Raw genomic sequence first — 20,678 nt, forward strand, 5'->3', positions numbered from 1 at the left:
GCTACTAAGCATGCTCAGCCCTCATTGGGATATTTTAGATCTTTTGTTTCATTATCTGGATTTTATTTTATTTTTGGCCAATTCCAAAACAATCCTTTATTTCTGCGTAAAAGCCAACTTCTAATCAAAATCGACCCCCCAGTTCAGTAGGCTTGGCAAACTTACCCTGCTATCAAAGGTAAGGGGTGCATTGAATATATAGCAGGATAGCACCAACATTATTACTGTTAGTGAAATATGGAGGCTGCTGGTATAAAGGAAGTAAGCAGTACTGTGCTTGTCAACCATCAGCTTGAGTAAAATCAGGAAGACCCTCCAATGATAGTCTCACAAATTTGATACTCCTCATTTGTTTGTTCTTTTCCCACCAGACTTCACATTTTAAAGCTGTTTATATTAAAATAGAACATAAAGTTTTCAAGAATGAAAAAAATTCTTAAATGCCACAAACAAGAGAGTGTATGGAACAGTTGAGGTGGCAGAGAAGGAATTATTCTATTTGCGCTTATTCAGTAGACTTTATCTTTTTTTTAATGTAGTTATTCCCAGATGTATCTTTGGTGAAAAGAACGTGAATAGTGAAAAAGCTTGAGAAGTAGGGACAGAGAAGATGACATTGCAATTAGTCTTTCCCCCTCTCCAAATGGCAATTAGTGGAAATTGAATTTTTTTTAAAAAAAATTGTAATTTAATTTCTCGTTTGCAATTGAGTTTCAGCTTCTATATATATAATGGCATCTAGAAGTTTCCAGGTAAAAGAGTATACTATTAGTTAGTAATTACTTCAGAGATCCAACCTTCTTGGTTTCCATTGATATTTGAAGCTCAAACTGTCAGGGCAACTTCTGAGATAACCAGACACCAAATCACATACAACTTTATAGTAGCTTAATCTAATCACTTTGGCAGGGAAGTTAAATTTAAATCCTTAGTATGGGCCAAACCAAGTATCTAGATATCCACTATTGAAATTTGATAGGAAATTCACAAGCAAGGCTTCCTTTCCTCCATTTTGTTCCATCTCTGCTCATTTTGTGGAAGTCAGCAAAGCTGCTTCATGAGCCCCTGGGCTTAATTCTGATTGACTTTCTTGTCACTTAGTGTGCTAAGAGTATGTGGTTTTGGTTTCATAATTTGTGTTATTGTCACTATATAGTGTCATGCTAAAACATTGTTGTTTTGTAGTGTTGGTCACCTTCAGTGTCTCCTCAACCATAGTAAATGAATAAGAAAATAAATAAAACCCTTTGATGAATAGTGAGATATAAATGTTAAAAACAAAATAATTAAACATAAATCATGGGGATCTCTGCAGTGGGATTTAGGGTGTCCACTCCCATTTACCTGTGAATTTTCTCCAATGCTTGTGAGTCAACTTCCATGAGATAGGACTGTTTAAAATATAAAGAAAGTAAAACAACCCAAACCAGAAGCAGCTGAGGAGGCGGGGATGGTAGCAGTGCACATCTGGCCCCCAACATTGGCATCCCTGTGGCTTACTGGGAGGGAAAGTGGTGAGGTTGACAGACATATCAGAAGGAGTAATGGATTGGCTCTTCTGGTGTGTCTATTGAGCACTGGAAAAAAATCAGGATTTGAACTCACAGTGAAGGGACTTCAACCTTTTCATTCATTTTATTAAGCTATTAGTCAGGTGACAAGTGAAAAATGTGACTATCATTTACATCATATGTGGGAAACCTTTTGCCCTCCAGATGATGCTCAACTACACTTCCCAGGCCATCGGCTGGCCATGTTTACTGGGGCTGATGGGAGATGTAGGGCACCATGTGGAGCACCAAATATTCCACACACTTGATTTATATTGAAGAAAGGAAAGTTAATCAAAACTTCCCAAATTCAGCTAGCTTTTGAAAAATATGCAACATAATATGATCCTGCAATGACATTTTTTTAAATAAAGAAAATAACACATTTTGGGATCTGCTCAGAAAATAGTTGTGTAATTCCATGTGAGGAGGGAGCTGTTGGTCCTGAAGTTCCTCTAATAAGCATGGAACACTTCTAAGGAAAGGCAGCAATAACTTGTGATATGTAAGGATAACTGTCTCCTCAAATTCACTATGCTGACTATTGATGTAATGAAATATTACATCTGATTCTTAACCATTGCAACCTATCACAGTAAGTGAGAATGAAGCAAATCTATGTGGCACATTGCATCTGGAAGTGTCAGCCCAGGAACTTGAAAGGACATGTGAAAATGTCATATATTATTGGTTCAAAGATGAAAGATACAAAAATCAGCATTAAAACATTGTTATTAGCGCATGAAGAAACCTCTCAATTTTTACATCCTAGTCAGATGGAATGGTCTTTCTCTCTGAATCCTGACACTTGAGATATGAGATACTAAAATTGTAAATCAGTGTTACTCATCGCATTGGTTCAACAGTACAGGAAACCTACAGCAAGAGTGATGAAGCCTCTCTTTTTTAACCAACTTGATTCTAAAATACAGGAAGTGAGGTTTTGTGCTTTACACTCTTGATCAGGCTTGGGTGTTCTGAACGGGGGGCGGGAAACCTCTGCCGCATGCCTTAGGTTCCCTAAGACAACTTATGAGGAAACTATTGGGAAAGTTTCTCTAGTAAAAATAGTATTTGAAGGCGGCTTTGCGAAGGAGGGGTGGGCAAGAAATTGAGTTTGGTACCTAATTTGCATTTCCCAAAACGATATATGAATTGAATGCAGCTGTCCTTCAAACTTCACACTTTTCCGAATTTCGCAATTCAGTTTTCCAACCCCTGAATGTGTATATCAGGGGACAGAGCACATAAAAGTGCATGCATCTTAGAGAAATAACAAACAGAACTGCATTACATTAGGGGAAATGTGGGAAACTGAATTTAGAATTAGGGTAAAAAAATAAGAAATTGAAACCAAAATTGACAGATGCCCCCAACCCTATGAGGAGTTGCCAACTATGAAGAGTATGCAATGGTTAACCACACCTTTTCATTTTAGGTCTAATGGAATAACATTTCCTGAAGTTTCTTTTTCTTTATCACAAAGTTTCAATCCTCTTGGATAGCAGAGCTTCTAGCTTTGAGTAAGGAAAAAAACTACCCTGCTCCATTTTTTAAAGTGTAATACCTTCGTGATTTTAGAATGAAAACTTGGAACAGGCGAAGCAGACAAAAAAAAAAAGCCATTCATTTTAGTATTCAACATAACCCCCTGGTATTTTATTTAAAACATTTAGAAACCGTGACACTGCTGATGAAAATGAAGCTTTAATCATGAATGTTTGTATGCTCTACAAAAACACCTTGCAACTAGCAATTTCTAATCAAGACAGGGCCAGCATTGAAATACCAAAGGTCTCCTGAGTTTAAATTCACCTTGCTAATGTTTATGTGGACCAAATAATGACAGTAAGTACAGAATCATTTGCTCTGTCTAAACACAACAGGACCATGGCTCTGCAATCATTAATATAATAAATCGGCCACCTTCAAAGCTGGCATCAGAGATTTTTGTGTAGATCTTTACATATTCCTAAGAGAAATTCCATGGTGCCTGTCAAGCCCCCTTGCTCCTCTCATTATTTTTAAAAGAGGTGTGTATATGTGTTTTAGTTGTTGAGGTCTGCCTATTTGGGGGTGGTGATGTCTTGGTTTTTCCCTGCATTTTCATTTTTTTTGGGGGGATGTAAGTTTGTCCATTGTTTGCAGGAATGTCTAATGATTGCCAGTTTTTCTTCTGTTGTGAGTATTTTGTGGTGCCCATGACAGTTCCTTAGACTTCCAAATGTGCCTCTAGATAAAAAAAATGTTCAGAACTTCAATCTAAAGACTAATTAATGCAATGCAGGATGGTTTCTGCATACAGAATTATACAAACTGAAACCAAGATTATCCCATACCAAAACATCCCTTCCACTAAAACAGATTCTACTGGCACAAGATGAGCTGTGGAGACTTGGTGACTTGAATTTCAATAAACCATCAGTGTGGCTCTGGCTGGCAGCACTCAAGTCTTCCTATAGCTGGCAGATCTGAGAGTTTCATGCATTTTTTAGGTGACTGGGCTAACCCAGCACTGGCTTTGCTTATAGAACATATCATATACTTTACAATGTTTCTGAAAGGTAAGGTGCTGGCTGAAATCAGTGGCACCATTTCTGCACATGTGCCTGTGTGTGTCTGTATTTTTGTTTACAAAGTTTGGGATAGCGTGTTCTCCTTCATGGAGAGCACGTGTTGCGGTGGAGGCCGCCAGGACACTCCAAAGTTGGGGGCGGGCTAATTGTTCATTGGCCACTGATGCGATTGGGGCTTCCCTTGTTGTTGGGAAGAAGTTAATGTTGCCATTTGTTGATTGACAGCCAGAAATGCTAAAACTCCTTGCACGAGGCTAGGGCTTCCTCTTTCGACAGTGCATCGGATTGCCCGTCCCCCGCTCCCTAGAATTAGGGTTGTTTGCTTTGACCTTGCTATGCCTCTCATGGGGTCGTCTGCTCTTGGGGCAGGGGCCTGGTAGGAATTTTGTCCATCTGGCTGATTGGCTGGGGCCATTTGGTTTTTGCCTACTGCGTAGCAAATCATCACAACTTGTAAGGTTGCGGTTAGGCATTGGTTTATGGTTTGGTTGGTTGAGGGGAAGTGGTTGAGTGCCTGCCCTTGGTAGGTTGAGTGCCTGCCCCTCTAATGCTGCTGCTGCAAGGGATTCCGTTAAAGGAATTGGGGGCTAACTATTGCTTGTCCACTCTGTCAAGGGGGCTCGGGCCATAGCAATGAACTCCTGGTTGCATTTGGGGTGAGGGCAGGTTCCTTGCTCTGCATAACCCCCAAGTGTATTCCCCTATTCTGACTTTCGCATTGTGCGGAATGTCAGTCTGTCCCCCATGGTGGGGGCAGATAGTCACAACCAATGCCTAAGCAACCACTCACAAATTTGTATTTCAATAAAGTTGTGGCCAAAATTATGCCAAAAATCTTAAACAAAAATTCTGTGTGATGTGTGAGTTATTGGGGTGGCCCTGGGGACCTCGACACACAACTAAGGAAAGGCTCTGTGCACTCAAAATAGAACTTTATCCACAATCAGAACCTCATCTTTGTCTTGCTGTGGCAGTTTTATTAGGAAAATAACTTAAAAAAAATATTTCTTGTTTTTTGGCATGACAAAAACCGGCAACACTCTGGTATACAGTTCTCTCATAAATATGTATATCCTTTTTTTTCTGTGTGCCATTACTTTCAGAAAACTGCTTTTAGAGATACAGAGATCGGGGGGGGGGGAATCTCCATTATATCAAATTGTGCAAACAATAATAACATTTAAGTCAAGGATTTAATGCTTCTTTGGTATAATTATCTCTTTAAGAACTGAAATCAGAAACAATAAAAACCAACTGTGATTAAAAGCAATAAGATGACAGAGGCCAAATAATGCATTATATTTGATTTTGTACAATGTCAAAAGGAAACTGAATTAAACCAACACCTGCAAATCAAATTATGCATGTAAAAATTATATATTAGCATAAATGTGTTGTTAGTATATAATTATGATGGGAGCCATTTGATTTGCCACAGCTCAGAAGTGTGAGGGTTTGGTGAAAGTTTGTCACCTTTCAGATGCATTTTTTCTTCTTCTTTCCCCTGCAATAAGAGACAGGTGTTACATTCAGCGACCAATGCCATTAACAATGGATTTAATTAATTCATCTTGAAAGGTTTCACCCGTGAAATAAGTAACTGTTTACATTGTCTTTGGATTATTTCTGTGACTTTTATACTTTTTAAAAATTCATTTTGACTCATGTTGAATATATTGCACATGTAGTGAGCTAGAATTCTGAACATTATCATCAGCTTAGAACACCAAGAAATATGCAACGAATGGAGTTAGGACTCAGCTCAAAACAGGCAATAACACTGTTGTACCACACAGTGCAAAAGAAGATCACAATGGGGATGTCACATTACTCTGTTCACATGCTCATGAACATGAGGAGAGAGTGGGGTAATACCCACTCTCTATGGATTTGACATAAGTGTGACGGGCAGGGGTGCCATTGAGGGCCCCAAAAAATTCTCAAAGAGGTGGACAGGCTCCCTTAATATTCCATGGTGATGTGCGCATGCCACATGACATGTTTGTGTCACACATGCAAGTCGCGTGGCGCACACGACAAGTCAGCATGTCACGCAGTGTGCGCAAACCTAAGTAGGGTTTGAAAAGTATCATAGGCATGCCTGAGTGCAATTTCTATTATAGTCAGTGACAGTAGGAACTGGTAGACTCTAGTACCTAAAAGCTTAAGCCCTTTGAAATTTGTTTAAGGTGATACAAGACTTTTGGCGATTCCACCTCTGGATGCTGTTAGCATTTGTTTGCAATGGATAAGTAGCATGACACTCCCTCCCCCAGTTAACACACAATTGCCTCACATGCTGTGCTGCAGCAGCTGTCTTATTATATTCCACAGATCTTGCAAGCACTCAAGGCACCATTATGCTTGCAGAAGAGGCTGCCACGGAAAACAATCAGTATGGCAACTCCATATCTGATCCCAAACATAGAACTGCTGAAATTCTGATGTTACATCACATTTTGTGACATGTGGCCCCCTGTGTGACATATCCTAAATAAGCTAGATATGAGCTATTGCATTTTCTAATTTGCTTTCTTCTGGCAACCAGTCCGATAGCTGTGCACAGATTCAAGCGTTACATTATAAAATAAATACTTTGCATGACAAACTTTGACATCGGGAGGTCTGCAAACTATAGGTATTGGGTTAAGTATATATGGACTATATTGTGAACTTGGATACATGAATACAGGGATTATCCTCTACTGTGAAGGTTTCATGCTCTTAGGCGCAAAAATAAACAGTCACAAACATTGCACTGAAAGAAATGAGGTCAAATCTTGCATGTGCATCAGAGCCCCATGGAGACAAAAATCATGCCCAGAAGGTTTAGGTGTGTTAATTTGTTATGCAATCTTCCCTGATTCTGTACAGCAAGGTTCTCTAATCTTTGAGGGTACTTGAAGTTCAAATAAAACAGCTGTAATCCTAAAGGAGATCACCTATTATGAAAGCTGACAGACTAATTTATCATATGCACCCAAAGTACAGCAGAATATTAAGCCCCTTCACCTCTCTGTCATCACCAATTGTATATAATTTCATTGTACTTAGCTGGAGGGGAGATATCTCCCACCCACACACAAAAAAAGTGCCCATAGCTTACATTTTAGAGAGAATTGCTATTGCACTGAGATGTCATAGATTATGGTACTTCACAAATATGCTCCTCAACCCTGGGCTTCTATTTTTAAAGCAGCCCCTCAGTATTCTACTATTGCTTGGTTAAAATGAGATTAGTGGGCAATGTTGTGACATCCTTTGAAAACTTCATGGTCGTCATTGTGATGCACAGCGTGGCTGCTCAGAGCTTCAAAATAGCTCTGTGCAAATGTTATAAGCATATAGAGTGGACAGTCATAGAAAGCTGGAGTTGGAGTCCCAATGAAAAAAGCAGGGTATCCAGCCACTCATTCAAATCTACATTCATAAAATCTGTAAGCATATAAGGACTGAACAGACAAGTTTGTGCCCACCACCATAATCCAAAGAAGAAGGCAGTTTTCTGTTGGCCAAAGCCAAATAACCATCAGATGTAAAAACTGTGCTTCTGTTTAATTTGTTGAACAGTTCACGTTTGTTCCTTATAGGGTGGTTTCTGGGACTCTTATCTTCCTGTGGGGAAAATAAATGGCTCCCAACAACACCAAATTGCCAAGAAGAAGTGTGTACTTACTTTAACTTCCTGTTTTCCCTTTGAGAGCATTAGAAACAGCACATGTCTACAAAAAAGGAAATGCTTGAGTGGTCTTCATGCAATAACCTGCGTGAACATATATAGTGAAGAAAGGACCATTTTACATTAAGGATGGGCTAAGGTACCTATTTCTGAGTCATTTCATATTTGCATGCCTTTCACCCATAATTCTACTCTCTTCCATTTCTTCATTAATCTACATTTTTTCCCCAAAAATGCTTCTCAAGATATTTACTGAAAATATGCATGTAATTAGTTGTAATTAATATAATTAATTCACCCCCCCATGGGTGTGTGTATGGATTTTGGCCGCATACCTGATGAAACACAGGGACTGGGATGATTTAACAGTGAAGTGAGAGGGAGTGCAATTTGCGTGTGTATGTTTCATCTTGCTTTTTTATATTTTCATCTTATCTTTAAACATTTTTTTTAAGCCACATGCTTTGCCAGTGTTGTTGGCAGAGCAACATTACCAGAAAAGCTCTGGTCACTATTAGCACTATGCTTCCTTTCCAGAGTGTCTCTGGAAATGATGTCAGTGTTCCCTCTGCTGTCCTCTAAAACCATTTTAGGAACTAATTGGACCAAGTCCCCTGAAATAGAACCAAAATGTGACTGTGGAGGAAAATAGGGGAAGCCTTCTTTTGGCCCACCTCTGATTTGTTACCTATTTAAATGTTTAATCCCCAACTCCCTAAAAAGAAAGGAAAAGAAAAGAAATTTATTAAATATATTAATTTATAAATTGGGCACTGTATTTTTCCTTCAGGTATTTAACTCTCTCTATTCACTATGTACTTCATTTCCCTATAAATTCACCCAGAAACACAACACACACACACACACACACACACACACCCTTTCAGTATGGATGTTTTCAAAGAATTAATTAAAATATAATTAAATTAACACAATGGTTTAATGGCTTTCCGAGCTAGTTTCATTTTCACCACCCAGAGCTCCAGCAGAGTGCAAATAGTCAGTATCATGAGGCATGAGGAAATGTGAAAGGCAGTTCAATGTATTAATTCTATTTAACTGCAGGGGTCAGCATATCAGTCAGTTATACATCTCAATAAACTTTTCAAAGTAGTTATATAACTCAAACAAATACTCAAAAGAAGCTAATTTCCCCTCTGGAGACAAGGAGATGGAAGTAGCTTTATACGCTATCGACAGCAAGTTTGTAAAAGTTATGAATGCTTCAAACTGTATTCATTCATCTAAAATAGCATCTTGATTACAATAGAAAAATAAGGCCCTTTAGCAGTTATGTCTTCCAGGAAGACAATATTATTTGATATTCCTCAGGCCCCCTTTCAACCTGCGGTTTCAGGTATCTTGTAAAGAAACACATTTTTTTGGCCAGTCTTTTGCTGACCCATAAGTTTGTTTTCTTTTTGTCTGTACGGATTCCCTGAATTTCTCATTTTATTTGGATTATATACCTTTATATGCTTTTGTACTACTTTTTTACTGTTTTATGTTACATTTTCTTAAAAAGAAATTAAGCAGTTTATAAATGCTTTAACTGGATAATAAATATAGAAATTCGCCACTCTCTATGGTTTCCTTTCTATGAGAGGCAATGGGACTCTCCTTCCAAGGTTGATTAGAAAAGAGGAATCAATTCTGCAAATCCGGCAGCATTTTTTATCATTATTTCTCTCTCACTAATACAGCATTGGAAATCATTGCACCTTGGCTTTGTTAAAATCAGTTATCGTTATGCAAGTTGTCATAAACACATAGCACTGTAACTTTTCTTTTACTTCTTTTGACTTTTCAGTTTGCCTTTGACCGGAAGAAACAATTATACCTTATGTATCCTTGATACATTTGACTCATATCAATAGTCCTTGTACAACATCAGCTTTCTTGGATTTACTTAATCATTTGGTGCTGAACTTGATCATTTTTGTAAGGGTGCATTTACACAGCACTTTATTTCATTTTCCTGACATTTCCTTACCTGATGATTTCTGTACTTTCTGTGACCTTTCACACAGCAAGCCAATTTCACATAAAAGTCACTTCTGGGAATCTACTTAAATCTAGTAGAAATTTAGCACTCATTTCTGGGTAAATGGCAGGTGGAATTTGTTCTAGAAACAATCTGCTTAACATGGAAAATCACAGGTGTTTTCCATCGAAATGGTGAAATTCTATGCTATATCCTAGCATATAGTTCTTTCCCAACATTTTAAATTTAGTGCAACATGACAGTATATTGATCCAAAAAGCCAACAGCCAATAATATTCCATATATTCCTTCATGAAGAAACTAAGGTATCAGCTCTGAGAAGACTGGTGATTTTGGAATTTAGATTCTGAGTCAGCTAGATTCAGATTTGTCTTATAAAAAGAACAGATTGCATTAAATATTGTTGCATGCCACCCAAATATCTGAGTGATGTAAAATTCCAGGGATCCCCATCTCTGAATTGTGTGAGATTCCAGGAGTTCCAGGTGCTTATCCAGGGTTCAGTTTCCTTGGAATGAGAGACTGTGGAGTGTGGGAATGTTCAGGGAGGCAGGAAAGGATATATTGTTTAATAATATCCTTTCCAACTTGTGTTAACAAGTACTATGATTTAGCAGAGTAACATTCCCCCTTTTCAAACTTACACAGCTGATAGGTTTGTCAGGCTTGCATAAGCCTCTAAAATAAGTTTCCTGATAATTCCCCTTATATTCCTTCTTAAAAAGAATAGACATGACACAGTCTTGTATAAAAGTATAAAATAGTTTACTCACACATTCTGTTCACAGATGGATCCCAGAAGGCATACATAAGTTACAAAATATATACACCTGGAATCTATCCCATAAGGAGATAGTTCCTTTGTCCTCTCTTGGCTGAAGCCAAGAGAGCATCTCAGGCTGATGCTTCTTTGATGAAAGCAAAATGGAGAAGAGAGACATGTGGTGGCCAGCCCTGTGCTTTTGTTACCTGCACAGGTGAGGTCACGCCCACATCTGGTCACATATAGAGGAAGTTTATCTTCTGGCTGGACAAACATCCCTCTTCATGTCTAAACATGTCCACTCTAGGAATGTTGTATTTGACTGCTCTGTGTTTCACACCCCACATGGAGACTGTGATGTCCTTATACCTGGTTTATTTGCACATATAGACAACATGAGCTCATGATGGAGGGGCTCACGGCATTAACTTCCCAAGACAGTCTTGCTTCTCCCATAGCCATAGTCTTGGATTCAAGCAGAAATCAAGCATGACTCTCAATCTTCTGCCTGCTTCTATCTCAGCTCTCTCACACACTCCATTCTGGCGATTGTCCTTCCCCCTACCAGCCAGTTGAGGGAGGGGTCCCACCCATTTGCCCCCCCCCCGGCAAAAAGCAACTTCCTTTCTTATACTAACCACCTGCACTCAGGGGCATTACCAACAAATTGGACTGACTACTTTAACAATGAATTCCCCAAACCTCACAACGCTGTAGTGGGTTTCAGTTGTCCATGTTCCATGGGATATAAAAAGAAAACAAAAATCCCTCACATTTGTTCCTTGAACTGCTTCCTTCAGACATTCCACTGCCTACCCTGTTGATAAAATCACAAAATTAAAGCCATCAGGAGTTATACTGATATTTTAAAGCCATATGTTTTGTATTAATGCTTATTTTAATTAGCATCCTAAATAGATTAGTTTTGCCTGCTTATATTTAATGTTCACATTTAACTTAAAATGTTATTTTCCCCCCTTTGAGGCCATGCTGATTATTAGCCTAATGTGATTATTATCCTGTTAATGAACCAGTGCATGCCATTTTGAAATCTCTCTCCAAATCGCTGTTTTGAGCTAGAACTTGCTCCTGCCTTTGGCAGCTTCTGACAGAAGGTTATGGCAAAGGTTTCTGAAGTCTAAAACCAATTTATAATTTATCTTAATTCCCAGACTGCAACTGAATCAGTAAAGGGCACTTTCCAAAGCATCATCTAGGAGGGTTGTCTGCTTGTTGCTAGGGTTTCCTTTTGCAACTTTCTCTCCATGCACTGACCAGGCGTGCCCCTGCATGGCTCGGGAGATTTGTCAAGATCAGAGTTTGTGCTGGTAGCGCTGCAGGCAATACATATCGCCAGAGTATTCCCTTTTACTCAAAGCTAGTTGGAATTCTCATTTATGTTAGTGTCTGAAGTTAATTTTTATTTTCTTTATTTAAAAAGAGGTGTAAGAATATGGAAGTAAAGCAAGCATTCAAGGTCCACAGAACTTAAGGTGAATCAAAATAGAGAATGCAGGATCTCCTTTGTAGAGAACTCCATTTCAAAACCAAAAAATGTATAAGTCTTCTCCTTGACCCCAGTATAGGTATTACAGCAGATCAGAAGTTCCTAAAACTCTGCAGCAGCTTCTATTCCCGTAGTGTGTTATGTACTAATCAGAAATAGTGTACCCTTTATAATATAAAAATCTTTACCAAAAATGAAATGGGAAGACATTCTGTGTGTGTGTATGTGTTTGTGTGTGTGCCTGTACACGAGAGAACAATTGGGGACTCTTAACAATACATTTACCCAAGTTCTGCTTACCTCCCCAAACCGCCCACAAAAGGATAAAATACAAGATGAAAAACCCATTTTGAATTCAATACAGAGGGTGTGTGTGTGTGTGTAAGAGAGAGAGAAAGAGAGATTTGGAGCAGAGAAAGAGCAGGCAATTTAAAATGTATTTAGACGCTTTGTCATGGATTTGCTAGTTTCTCTCGCTCTCTGTTTTTCTCTTTGCAAGGAGATTTTTATATGTGGGGGAGCATTCAGGAATGGTGTTTTCCATTTGCAGTCTAAAGTGGAACAATCCACCTGCCACCTTAGGATTTTATTACCTTATTTTCCTCTATGTGCAGACCAGGTCACACTCCCTTTCAGTTCTATATTTCAAGTGTTCAGATATCATTCCTCTCCTCAGGTAGAGGAGTGTTTCAGAGCTTCTTTATTCATTCAGTTGTAAAACCAATTGCTTTTTAGATTTTTTTATTTTATTAATTTTATCAGTACTCAGTAATTTCCTCATTATTCAGAATAAGAGACTTATGTTTAAATTGCTGTAATTGTGCATGTAGAATATTTTGAATTTGATTAATATAATAGGAAATTACTACTGACAGAGATATAGCACACATTTCCCCCCAAATTAGAGTTTGCCAGATTGTAGTGCCCTTTTATTTTTAATCTTCCTCTTCTTTTCAGTTTTTTTAAACAGATGAAAGAGCATAGTGCAAGGTTACCTAATAACACTTGATGCTTCTTTTTTATTTACCATTTGTGCTATGAACAAAAATAGTTAAGGAATCTAAGAATGGAAGAAACAACTAAAATGGTTTCAGCACCAATGGATTAAAATCCCAAAATTAAATCTAGTAAGATTTCAGCTTCACCGTTGATTTGCCCCCAGTCCTTTAATCGAGAAAACCTCATTGGGCTTCTTCCTGGTGGGTGGAGTCAAGCCACTCCATTGGCCAACAAAGTGAAGTCTGAACAAACACAAACCCCTGTGTTGTAAAATGTGACAGTCTACAAAAATGCAAACGCAACACGCTGGCTAATAACTGTTAGTAAATATATAATCGGTATGATGTCATTCAAAATATACGAATAAGCCACTTCAAAATAATATATATAACATACAACACATCTCACAAAATATACAAGTGACTGCAAATTGTTATGTATATCAGAGTCAAACAAAGGTTCAAACAACCAATGAATAGTGAGGAACGCTAAACCGTCTCTCAAAGGAAGACATCTCACACAAGTCTAAAAGGAAGACGTTTCTCCAGAGTCTCAAAAGGACAGTGCATCCAGAATAGTTCAACTGTTTCGAAATAAAGTCTTCATCAGAGAATAATTATCAACGAAATATACACACTAGTGAAGATCATACTAGTGGATCAGTGCTCACTGGATAATGTAGCTGCTGATCAGTATTCTAGCGTGTTCCGTTTGCATTTTTGTAGATTGTAACAAAGTGAGGCCAGCTGCTCCTTTGTAAGGGAGCACCACCCTCAAGGCCTGCTCTTTTGCTTCATTGCAGTGACCCACTTAGTGAGTTATATTAGTGTTGCGTTTTGGCTGGACAGGGAACAAACTTGGGCATAGGGTGAGCACCACCAGGCACCCTCAGGAAAAGGGTCTCTGGCCAACCACCCCACATTGTCGTCCAGCTTAAGGGCTGCTTGGTCTGCTGTTCTTGGACCTGAAGGAGCTGTCCAGTTAAATGTTGGACTGTAGGGACAGGGTGGAGAAACAGCCCACTCCCAGCTCATTTTTATGATGAGTGGAGAATGAGAACCTAACCTTAGTTTAAATTGGCTGAGTAGGTTTGAGCTGTGGTGGCCTGCTCTTTATTCCTCGGAGCCATTTCCAAGTCTGCTGCTATTTGATATGCCTTGCTGCAGACCTTTAAGCTCCTGTTAGCAAAAACTATGCCCTTTACATCAGACACCTACCTCATGAGTCTTCATTCTAGCTATGCTTTCTTTCTTCTCAGTTCACTTTGCATTGCTGTCAGAGACATAGCCAGAAGAGAGGAATCTGCAGAGGGGGAGGAAGAGGCACAGGAAAACAGGAACTTAATTCTTTCGCACAACAAAAGTGAGATAAGCCCTCCTTGCTGCCTGTAAGTTTACGCAGCAGCACAGAGATGAAGGAGCAGGATGCAGGTGGTAGGAGGGGGTTGGATTCAACTCCAGAGGGGTAGGAATTGGCCACACCTGAGTCTCCAAGAAGCAGGAGGTGGAGCAAGCAATGAGAACAAAGGAGGACCAGCAGGAAGGGCTGGGCATATATCTACCCTTGGAAGGGGCCAGAAGCCAATCGAGTCAACTGACTCCGACAGTGAGGAATGAGTTGTGAGAGGCTTAGATTTCTGAATGCCTGTTGTTGATAAATAAACCTCAACTAGTAAAACTGCCAGCGTTTCGTGTCTTGTGTGGGAGAAGTGCTAAACCCGACAATGGCTCTGCTTGGTTGTTAGAAGTAGTTGCTCCTGTTGTCTGACTGCATACATGGAACGACAACCATACCAATATTTTGGTGGGTGCATCTTACTGCCTTTGTGTTCCATTTGATGTCAGAATTTCACAATGTCATCGTTTAGTAACTCTTGGATTTTGTGTCTATTAACATACCAGGAGCTGTGGCCTTGCTCACTACATTCACCTGCCTGCCTCCCCATCAACCCACCTCTCACCAAAACCACCCCCTCCCCTCCATTTATTACTCATCAAAGCCATTCGGCCCTCCCTTTGCACTTCACCAAAGCTTTGTGATAAGTAAAATTACATACAAATGTGCACGGCATAATAACTTCACACTCACAATATGGGACTTGTTCCTAGTGGAAGAGGAAGATGGGGGGGAGGGGGAGAGCTGCCACTTACTAAGCCCTGCTGCCTTGCTCTGGCTAAGACAGAAGCTGAATAGTAGCGTCTCCTCTCCATTCTTTAATTTTTACCGTCCCATTGACCTGAATGGAAGATAAAACAACCCACCAGTTCCAGAGATGGCAGAGTTTCTTGGTCCTTCTGGGGGCATGTCAGGGGTCTATGTTGTACCCATTTTTGTGTACCGCAGAGTACTGCCAATGGTGCAGAAAGAGTGGTGGAAATTTCTGTCAGTGTGCCGGGGGGCTGTATCCACAGACCTTCCTCTCTGTTCCAAAGAGGAAACTCTACAGCAGCCAATGGGCCCTCAGCTGCCTTCCCCAAATGTAGTCTGTGCTAGGCACAGTGATAGTATGAGACAGAACAACTCCAATATAAGCTTTAGTTTTGCTTTGGATCCTTCCAGATAGATCTGTGGCAAAATGAAATTGTTCCTGAGAGCCAGTGTGGTGTAGTGGTTAAGAGCGGTAGTCTGGTAATCTGGGGAACCGGGTTCGCGTCTCCGCTCCTCCACATGCAGCTGCTGGGTGACCTTGGGCCAGTCATACTTCTTTGAAGTCTCTCAGCCCCACTCACCTCACAGAGTGTTTGTTGTGGGGGAGGAAGGGAAAGGAGATTGTTAGCCACTTTGAGACTCCTGAAGGGGAGTGAAAGGCGGGATATCAAATCCAAACTCTTCTTCTTCTTCTTCCATCACAGGAATGTCTCAGGGTGCTCTGCTGTTCTCACAACACAATAATATGGAATGTAGTTTTTGTTTCAAAATAATATTTCATGCTTCTCTAGGATTTTTCTTTGAGAACAATCTGGAGCAGAAAGAAAATGTTTCAAGAGACATGGCTTCATCTGTTGCCCAAATATTTGACACCCATAGCTAACATTTATACATTTAGCAAGCAGGGGAAAGTTGTTGTAGAAGCAGCGATTTGGTCATTGATCCAAAACGTTTTTAATATTCAAGGACAGAGCTGGGCATAGGAAACAAGGTTATAATAAAGAATATTTCTTGTTAAACAAAGTAGCCATGTTTATTCATATTTGCAAGCATACAAATCAAAGACAAGAGCTGTTTATAATGTTTCAAAGATAAACTGAAGTGTGTTCTCAAAACTTGTATTCATGGTTTTGAAAATGTTATATTCATGTTGTATTTTGCATTCCTGTTTATGATCTTCTCCATGAGATAATCCTCAAACCTTTGTTCTCTAATCCTTCTTTATCGTGTCTAATTTGAACTTTCTTTTTGGCCTTCTTAAGGATTTCAGATTCAGAGCTTCCCTTAATAAGATGAGTTTGTTACTTTAACATAAATGAAATTCATTTTTGTACAATGATTTCTCAAATAGGCAATGCCAGCTTAATATTTGGGCTTAGAACTTGCTATATGGACAGAATTGTATTGAATATGCAGTCAGAATATTAAAGAAATTGTTGTTTTAATTCTTGTATTCAAACAACTATTATCATAAAGGCAGCAATGGCTGCTCGTAAATGAAGTATAAGAGGACCTGTTTTTCTTACCTATATATGTTCATTTTGCAGACGTTATTTTGACTGATGGGAAGATCACTTGAACCCCCTGATCTGTTGCACTTGAGTTTAGGAGGAGTGGGAGCCTCCTTCTGTCCTGCCCTGTCCTGCTCTGCCCTTGGTAGGAAAGCTTTATTGGCAGGAAGCACCCTAATATGCTCACCCACATGGCACATGGGCAAGGCTTGGCAGTAACTTCACTGACAATAGCTGACAGAAACTCTATTAAACAAGATGTTTGAGGGATCAGAATGGGGTGGGCAGGTACAAGATCTGCTGAATTCTGCATGGACCCTGCTGCTGTCATGTGACAGCAACAGGTCAAATCTGGGTCTCTTTGCTGTGCCAGCCTGGCAGCAGTGGGACCAATCCAGGCCTCTGGGCTGTGCCAATCTGAGTGGTATAAGCACTGGGAGTGTGAATGCGATGCTAGCTGACCATTCCATTAAACCACTTCTTGTTAGCCACATGCTACGATAGCCTTTTATTGACCTATTCCCAAAAAAATGATAAAGAAAGATTTACTGCTGCATGAATGCTCAAGATCACATACTCTCGCTCCCCTTTCTTGTCTTGATCCAGCCACAAGGAAAAGATGGAAGAAACCTGCTTCCTGTTTTTCACTATTCACAGTTAATTGTTACATTCGAAAAGGATAAACCGTGGTTGGCTAAACTAAATTAAGTAGTCAAGCCTATTAACCAGTATTTGATCCTGGATTATTTCAATAAACATTAGTTTAAACTAACTAGTTTGTTTTCAGATGTAATGATAAACCACCTTTTTTGTGAAAACCAGGAAGCAGACACTTGTGGCACCACTGCAGAGAGAAAGGAGAGGGGCAATATGTAAAACTGAGTGTCATGCCATGCACTGAAGAGACAGAGCTGAGCGCTATCTGCACACTTAACTCCAACTTGCCTGATGGCAGCTCCCAGTGGTTTCAGATAAATGTTAAATAGCCCGGACAAACAATATGGAACCATATGGGACACTAAAGGTTAACTCCCTTGGTGTTAAACAATGCTCCTCTAACTATTTTATGGAATGGCTATAGATGTAGGAGTAGTACTGGTGAAGTACAGTGCCCCACTCCAGTGTGAGCCACTCCAGAAGTATGCCATGATCAATGGTATCAAAATATGAAAGAGATTAAGGAAAATGAGCAGGATCAGTCTTCTCACAAATGTCATCAACCAAGAGAATGAATTTATTAATACGGTCACAGACCAGCGTCTTCAACCAAGAGAGTTTCAGTGCCATGAATAGATCTGAAGCAAGGCTGAAATGGATCAATATCATCATTTCCTCCAAACCTGTCACCACCTTTTCCAAGTACCTTGCAACGTTGTGATGGTTGTTTAATACTTCTGAGTCCTCTTAATATGTGGAAGCCCAATGCACAGTCCATGTCTTTGGGCATCAACACTTAGCTAGTCTATTCATTTTATGTTTTTATTTCAGCACTTAGCTGTTCATAAATATACAGGGGTAATATAGACCAAAACTATTATTAAGCCCATTTTCTTCTAAATAGGGAATAGTTTGGAGATTATCACGCCACAGTATATTTTATTTAAGAGAATGCACAACTACTTATGAGCTTTTAGACCTTTTTTACAGCCTATTTCAGGGAGTATATTGTGGTCAAAATGCTTTTGTTTTCATCTCTTTTATGTCTACTTCATAGCATTATTGGCTTCCTAAGGGCTCAGAAGTGTCTGCATTTAAATCAATATCAAAACTTCCTCTCCTAAAAGAATAAAATCAAACTCTGGGCTTGTCTTTTAAAAATGTTTCTTTTTAAAGAACTATCAATTTAAAGCCACAGTAGTCTGTGTCCTACATAGGAACACCTTCTCTTAACTGTGCCTCAGGGACTATTAAGAGCACCACCCACGGCCTGGCTCACATCCCTGTTTTTCTGCTGTGAGATTTGTTAGGGTTCAAGTGGCACCCAGATAGAGCATTGCTCAGGTGGGCAGGCAGTACATTTGGATCTTTTGTTACTTCTCAGTGATTTCCAATCAACCCAGAAGGGTTTATAGCTCCCAACTGTTTTACAATACCAAAAAATTATTTCACTCTCGCTGCCTTACACTGCTGAAACAAAGCTTGGGGTGCAAGAAAATTTTATATTAAATAATATGTATTTTTATATTAAAAGTCTGTGAGCTCAGCTCTAGAATGGAAAGGTGATTCTTACCTGGTGAATGTACATATGCAAAGTTGCTGTTTGCACCTGGATCCTTTTGGTGGATTTCATATTTCAGTTCGGGGTGGGGGGTGGGGAATAGAACCCACAAAAAAAATCAGTTTGCATGCCTATGGTTTATCCTACCCTTTGTATATTTTTCACCTATAAGCTGAATAATTCTCTGTTTGAGAGTTCGTGGGCTGGCAGAGTTTGAGCTATGCACCTTTTAGTAGTCGGTTGCTGTCTCGGTGTCATCCCCCCGCCCTGCAATTTATTGTTTTTAATCTAGTTTCTATGGTACTTGCATTTTATTGTTATGGGTTCCACTGAGTAATTCTCAGAGTAGATTTGCAACACACAAAGTGCATTCTAGTGCACGAGAGCTCATGTGAAGAGGGAAAGCAAGTAGAAAGAAGTCTCAGGACTATGCTTTTGGCATGGAACCCCACACCCAAATCCTGCACCTGCCACCCAATGGCCACTTAATGCAGATGCTTTGCTGAGTTTGGGAATTCTGTACAGTCAGGTTTCTAGGAATTAGGGAAGCTTCTAGATGAAAAGGTAAGCATTCAAAGACCTCACCTTGCATAGAAAAGCTAACACGTGGATTTCAGACGTGGGGCATGGGATAGCTCTATAGTCTATCTCTCCCCACTTTTTCACTTCATGTGACTAAAACAAGAAGAGAGCTTCTCTCTATCTGCAATCAAGCTCTGCAGAAGGCAGAAACAAAATCCAACCCAAAGAGCTGGTTTTTATATGCTTGTGTTATGTGTGCCTATTCTTCATGCAGCTTGAATTTTATAACCTAATATGCCATGTTGCACTCATAATGATTGTAGCAAGTAGCATTTTGACATTAAAAGTTAGCAACTTGAACAGACCGTGAGCTATTAAATCCAAAATATACAGCATGAGATAGTTTGTCAGATAAACATATATGTCATGGATCCACAATAATGATGCTTACAGAGTTCCCATGTCCAAAATTCTCCCCACTTTCTGATTTTACTGTGATCTAATTCCATGCGTATTTTATTGCCACCACCCACCAAATATTTAGATCCAGGTTAGTAGATTGTCTCATCACACAGACTAATCTGACTGCATATAATGCCCCTAATCCCTTTTTGGCCTAAAGCAAAGAGTCTCTCTCTCTCTCTCTCTCTCTCTCTCTCTCTCTCTCTCTCTCTCTGTGTGTGTGTGTGTACACACACACACACACACACTTGCCCCAACATGAAGATAAAATAATAAAATGAAGGCTGATAGCCCCAAAAACTCTCATTGGCTGTTTATTGGCTGTTTTGCACACAAAACTAATTCACAAACAAATGAATAACTTTCTGTATTATGTATTTATGCCATTTCTATATCACTTTTATGTTAAAAAATATTGTTGTAGAATACAAGAATATCAATTTTGATGTATAATATACAGTGCTTTTTCTGGGGTACGCAGGGTATGCATACCCCCTAAACATTTTGTGAATCTCAGTTTGGCCTCATTGGGGGGGGGTAGTATTTAAATATGAGCAGGAAAATGAGAGTACCCCTAAACATTTTTTTTAGAAAACAGCACTGACAATATACAAGTATGGTAAAACTCAATAGTGACTGTTTCCATATGATACGAGCACATCTTTAACACCAAAAATAGTACTTGAGAAAGGCTTTCAGATTAAAACCCCAAGAAAAAATCCATAACCACTGCTAAGG

General features: G+C 39.4%; 1 protein-coding gene across 1 annotated transcript in view; it reads right to left on the reverse strand.

The window, feature by feature from the left end:
* Nucleotides 1-11,296: 11,296 nt before the first annotated feature.
* LOC308476367 (uncharacterized protein) overlaps nucleotides 11,297-20,678 on the reverse strand; it is a gene marked incomplete at both ends in the record, with an annotated part of 34,520 nt that continues 25,138 nt past the window's right edge. The window contains one exon of the mRNA XM_081003910.1: nucleotides 11,297-11,390. Coding sequence (XP_080860036.1) covers nucleotides 11,297-11,390 — 94 coding nt within the window. The remainder of the gene's footprint in view (nucleotides 11,391-20,678) is intronic.

Source organism: Podarcis pityusensis, assembly GCF_964106645.2.
Source record: "Podarcis pityusensis genome assembly, chromosome: 4".
Lineage (NCBI taxonomy): Eukaryota > Metazoa > Chordata > Lepidosauria > Squamata > Lacertidae > Podarcis > Podarcis pityusensis.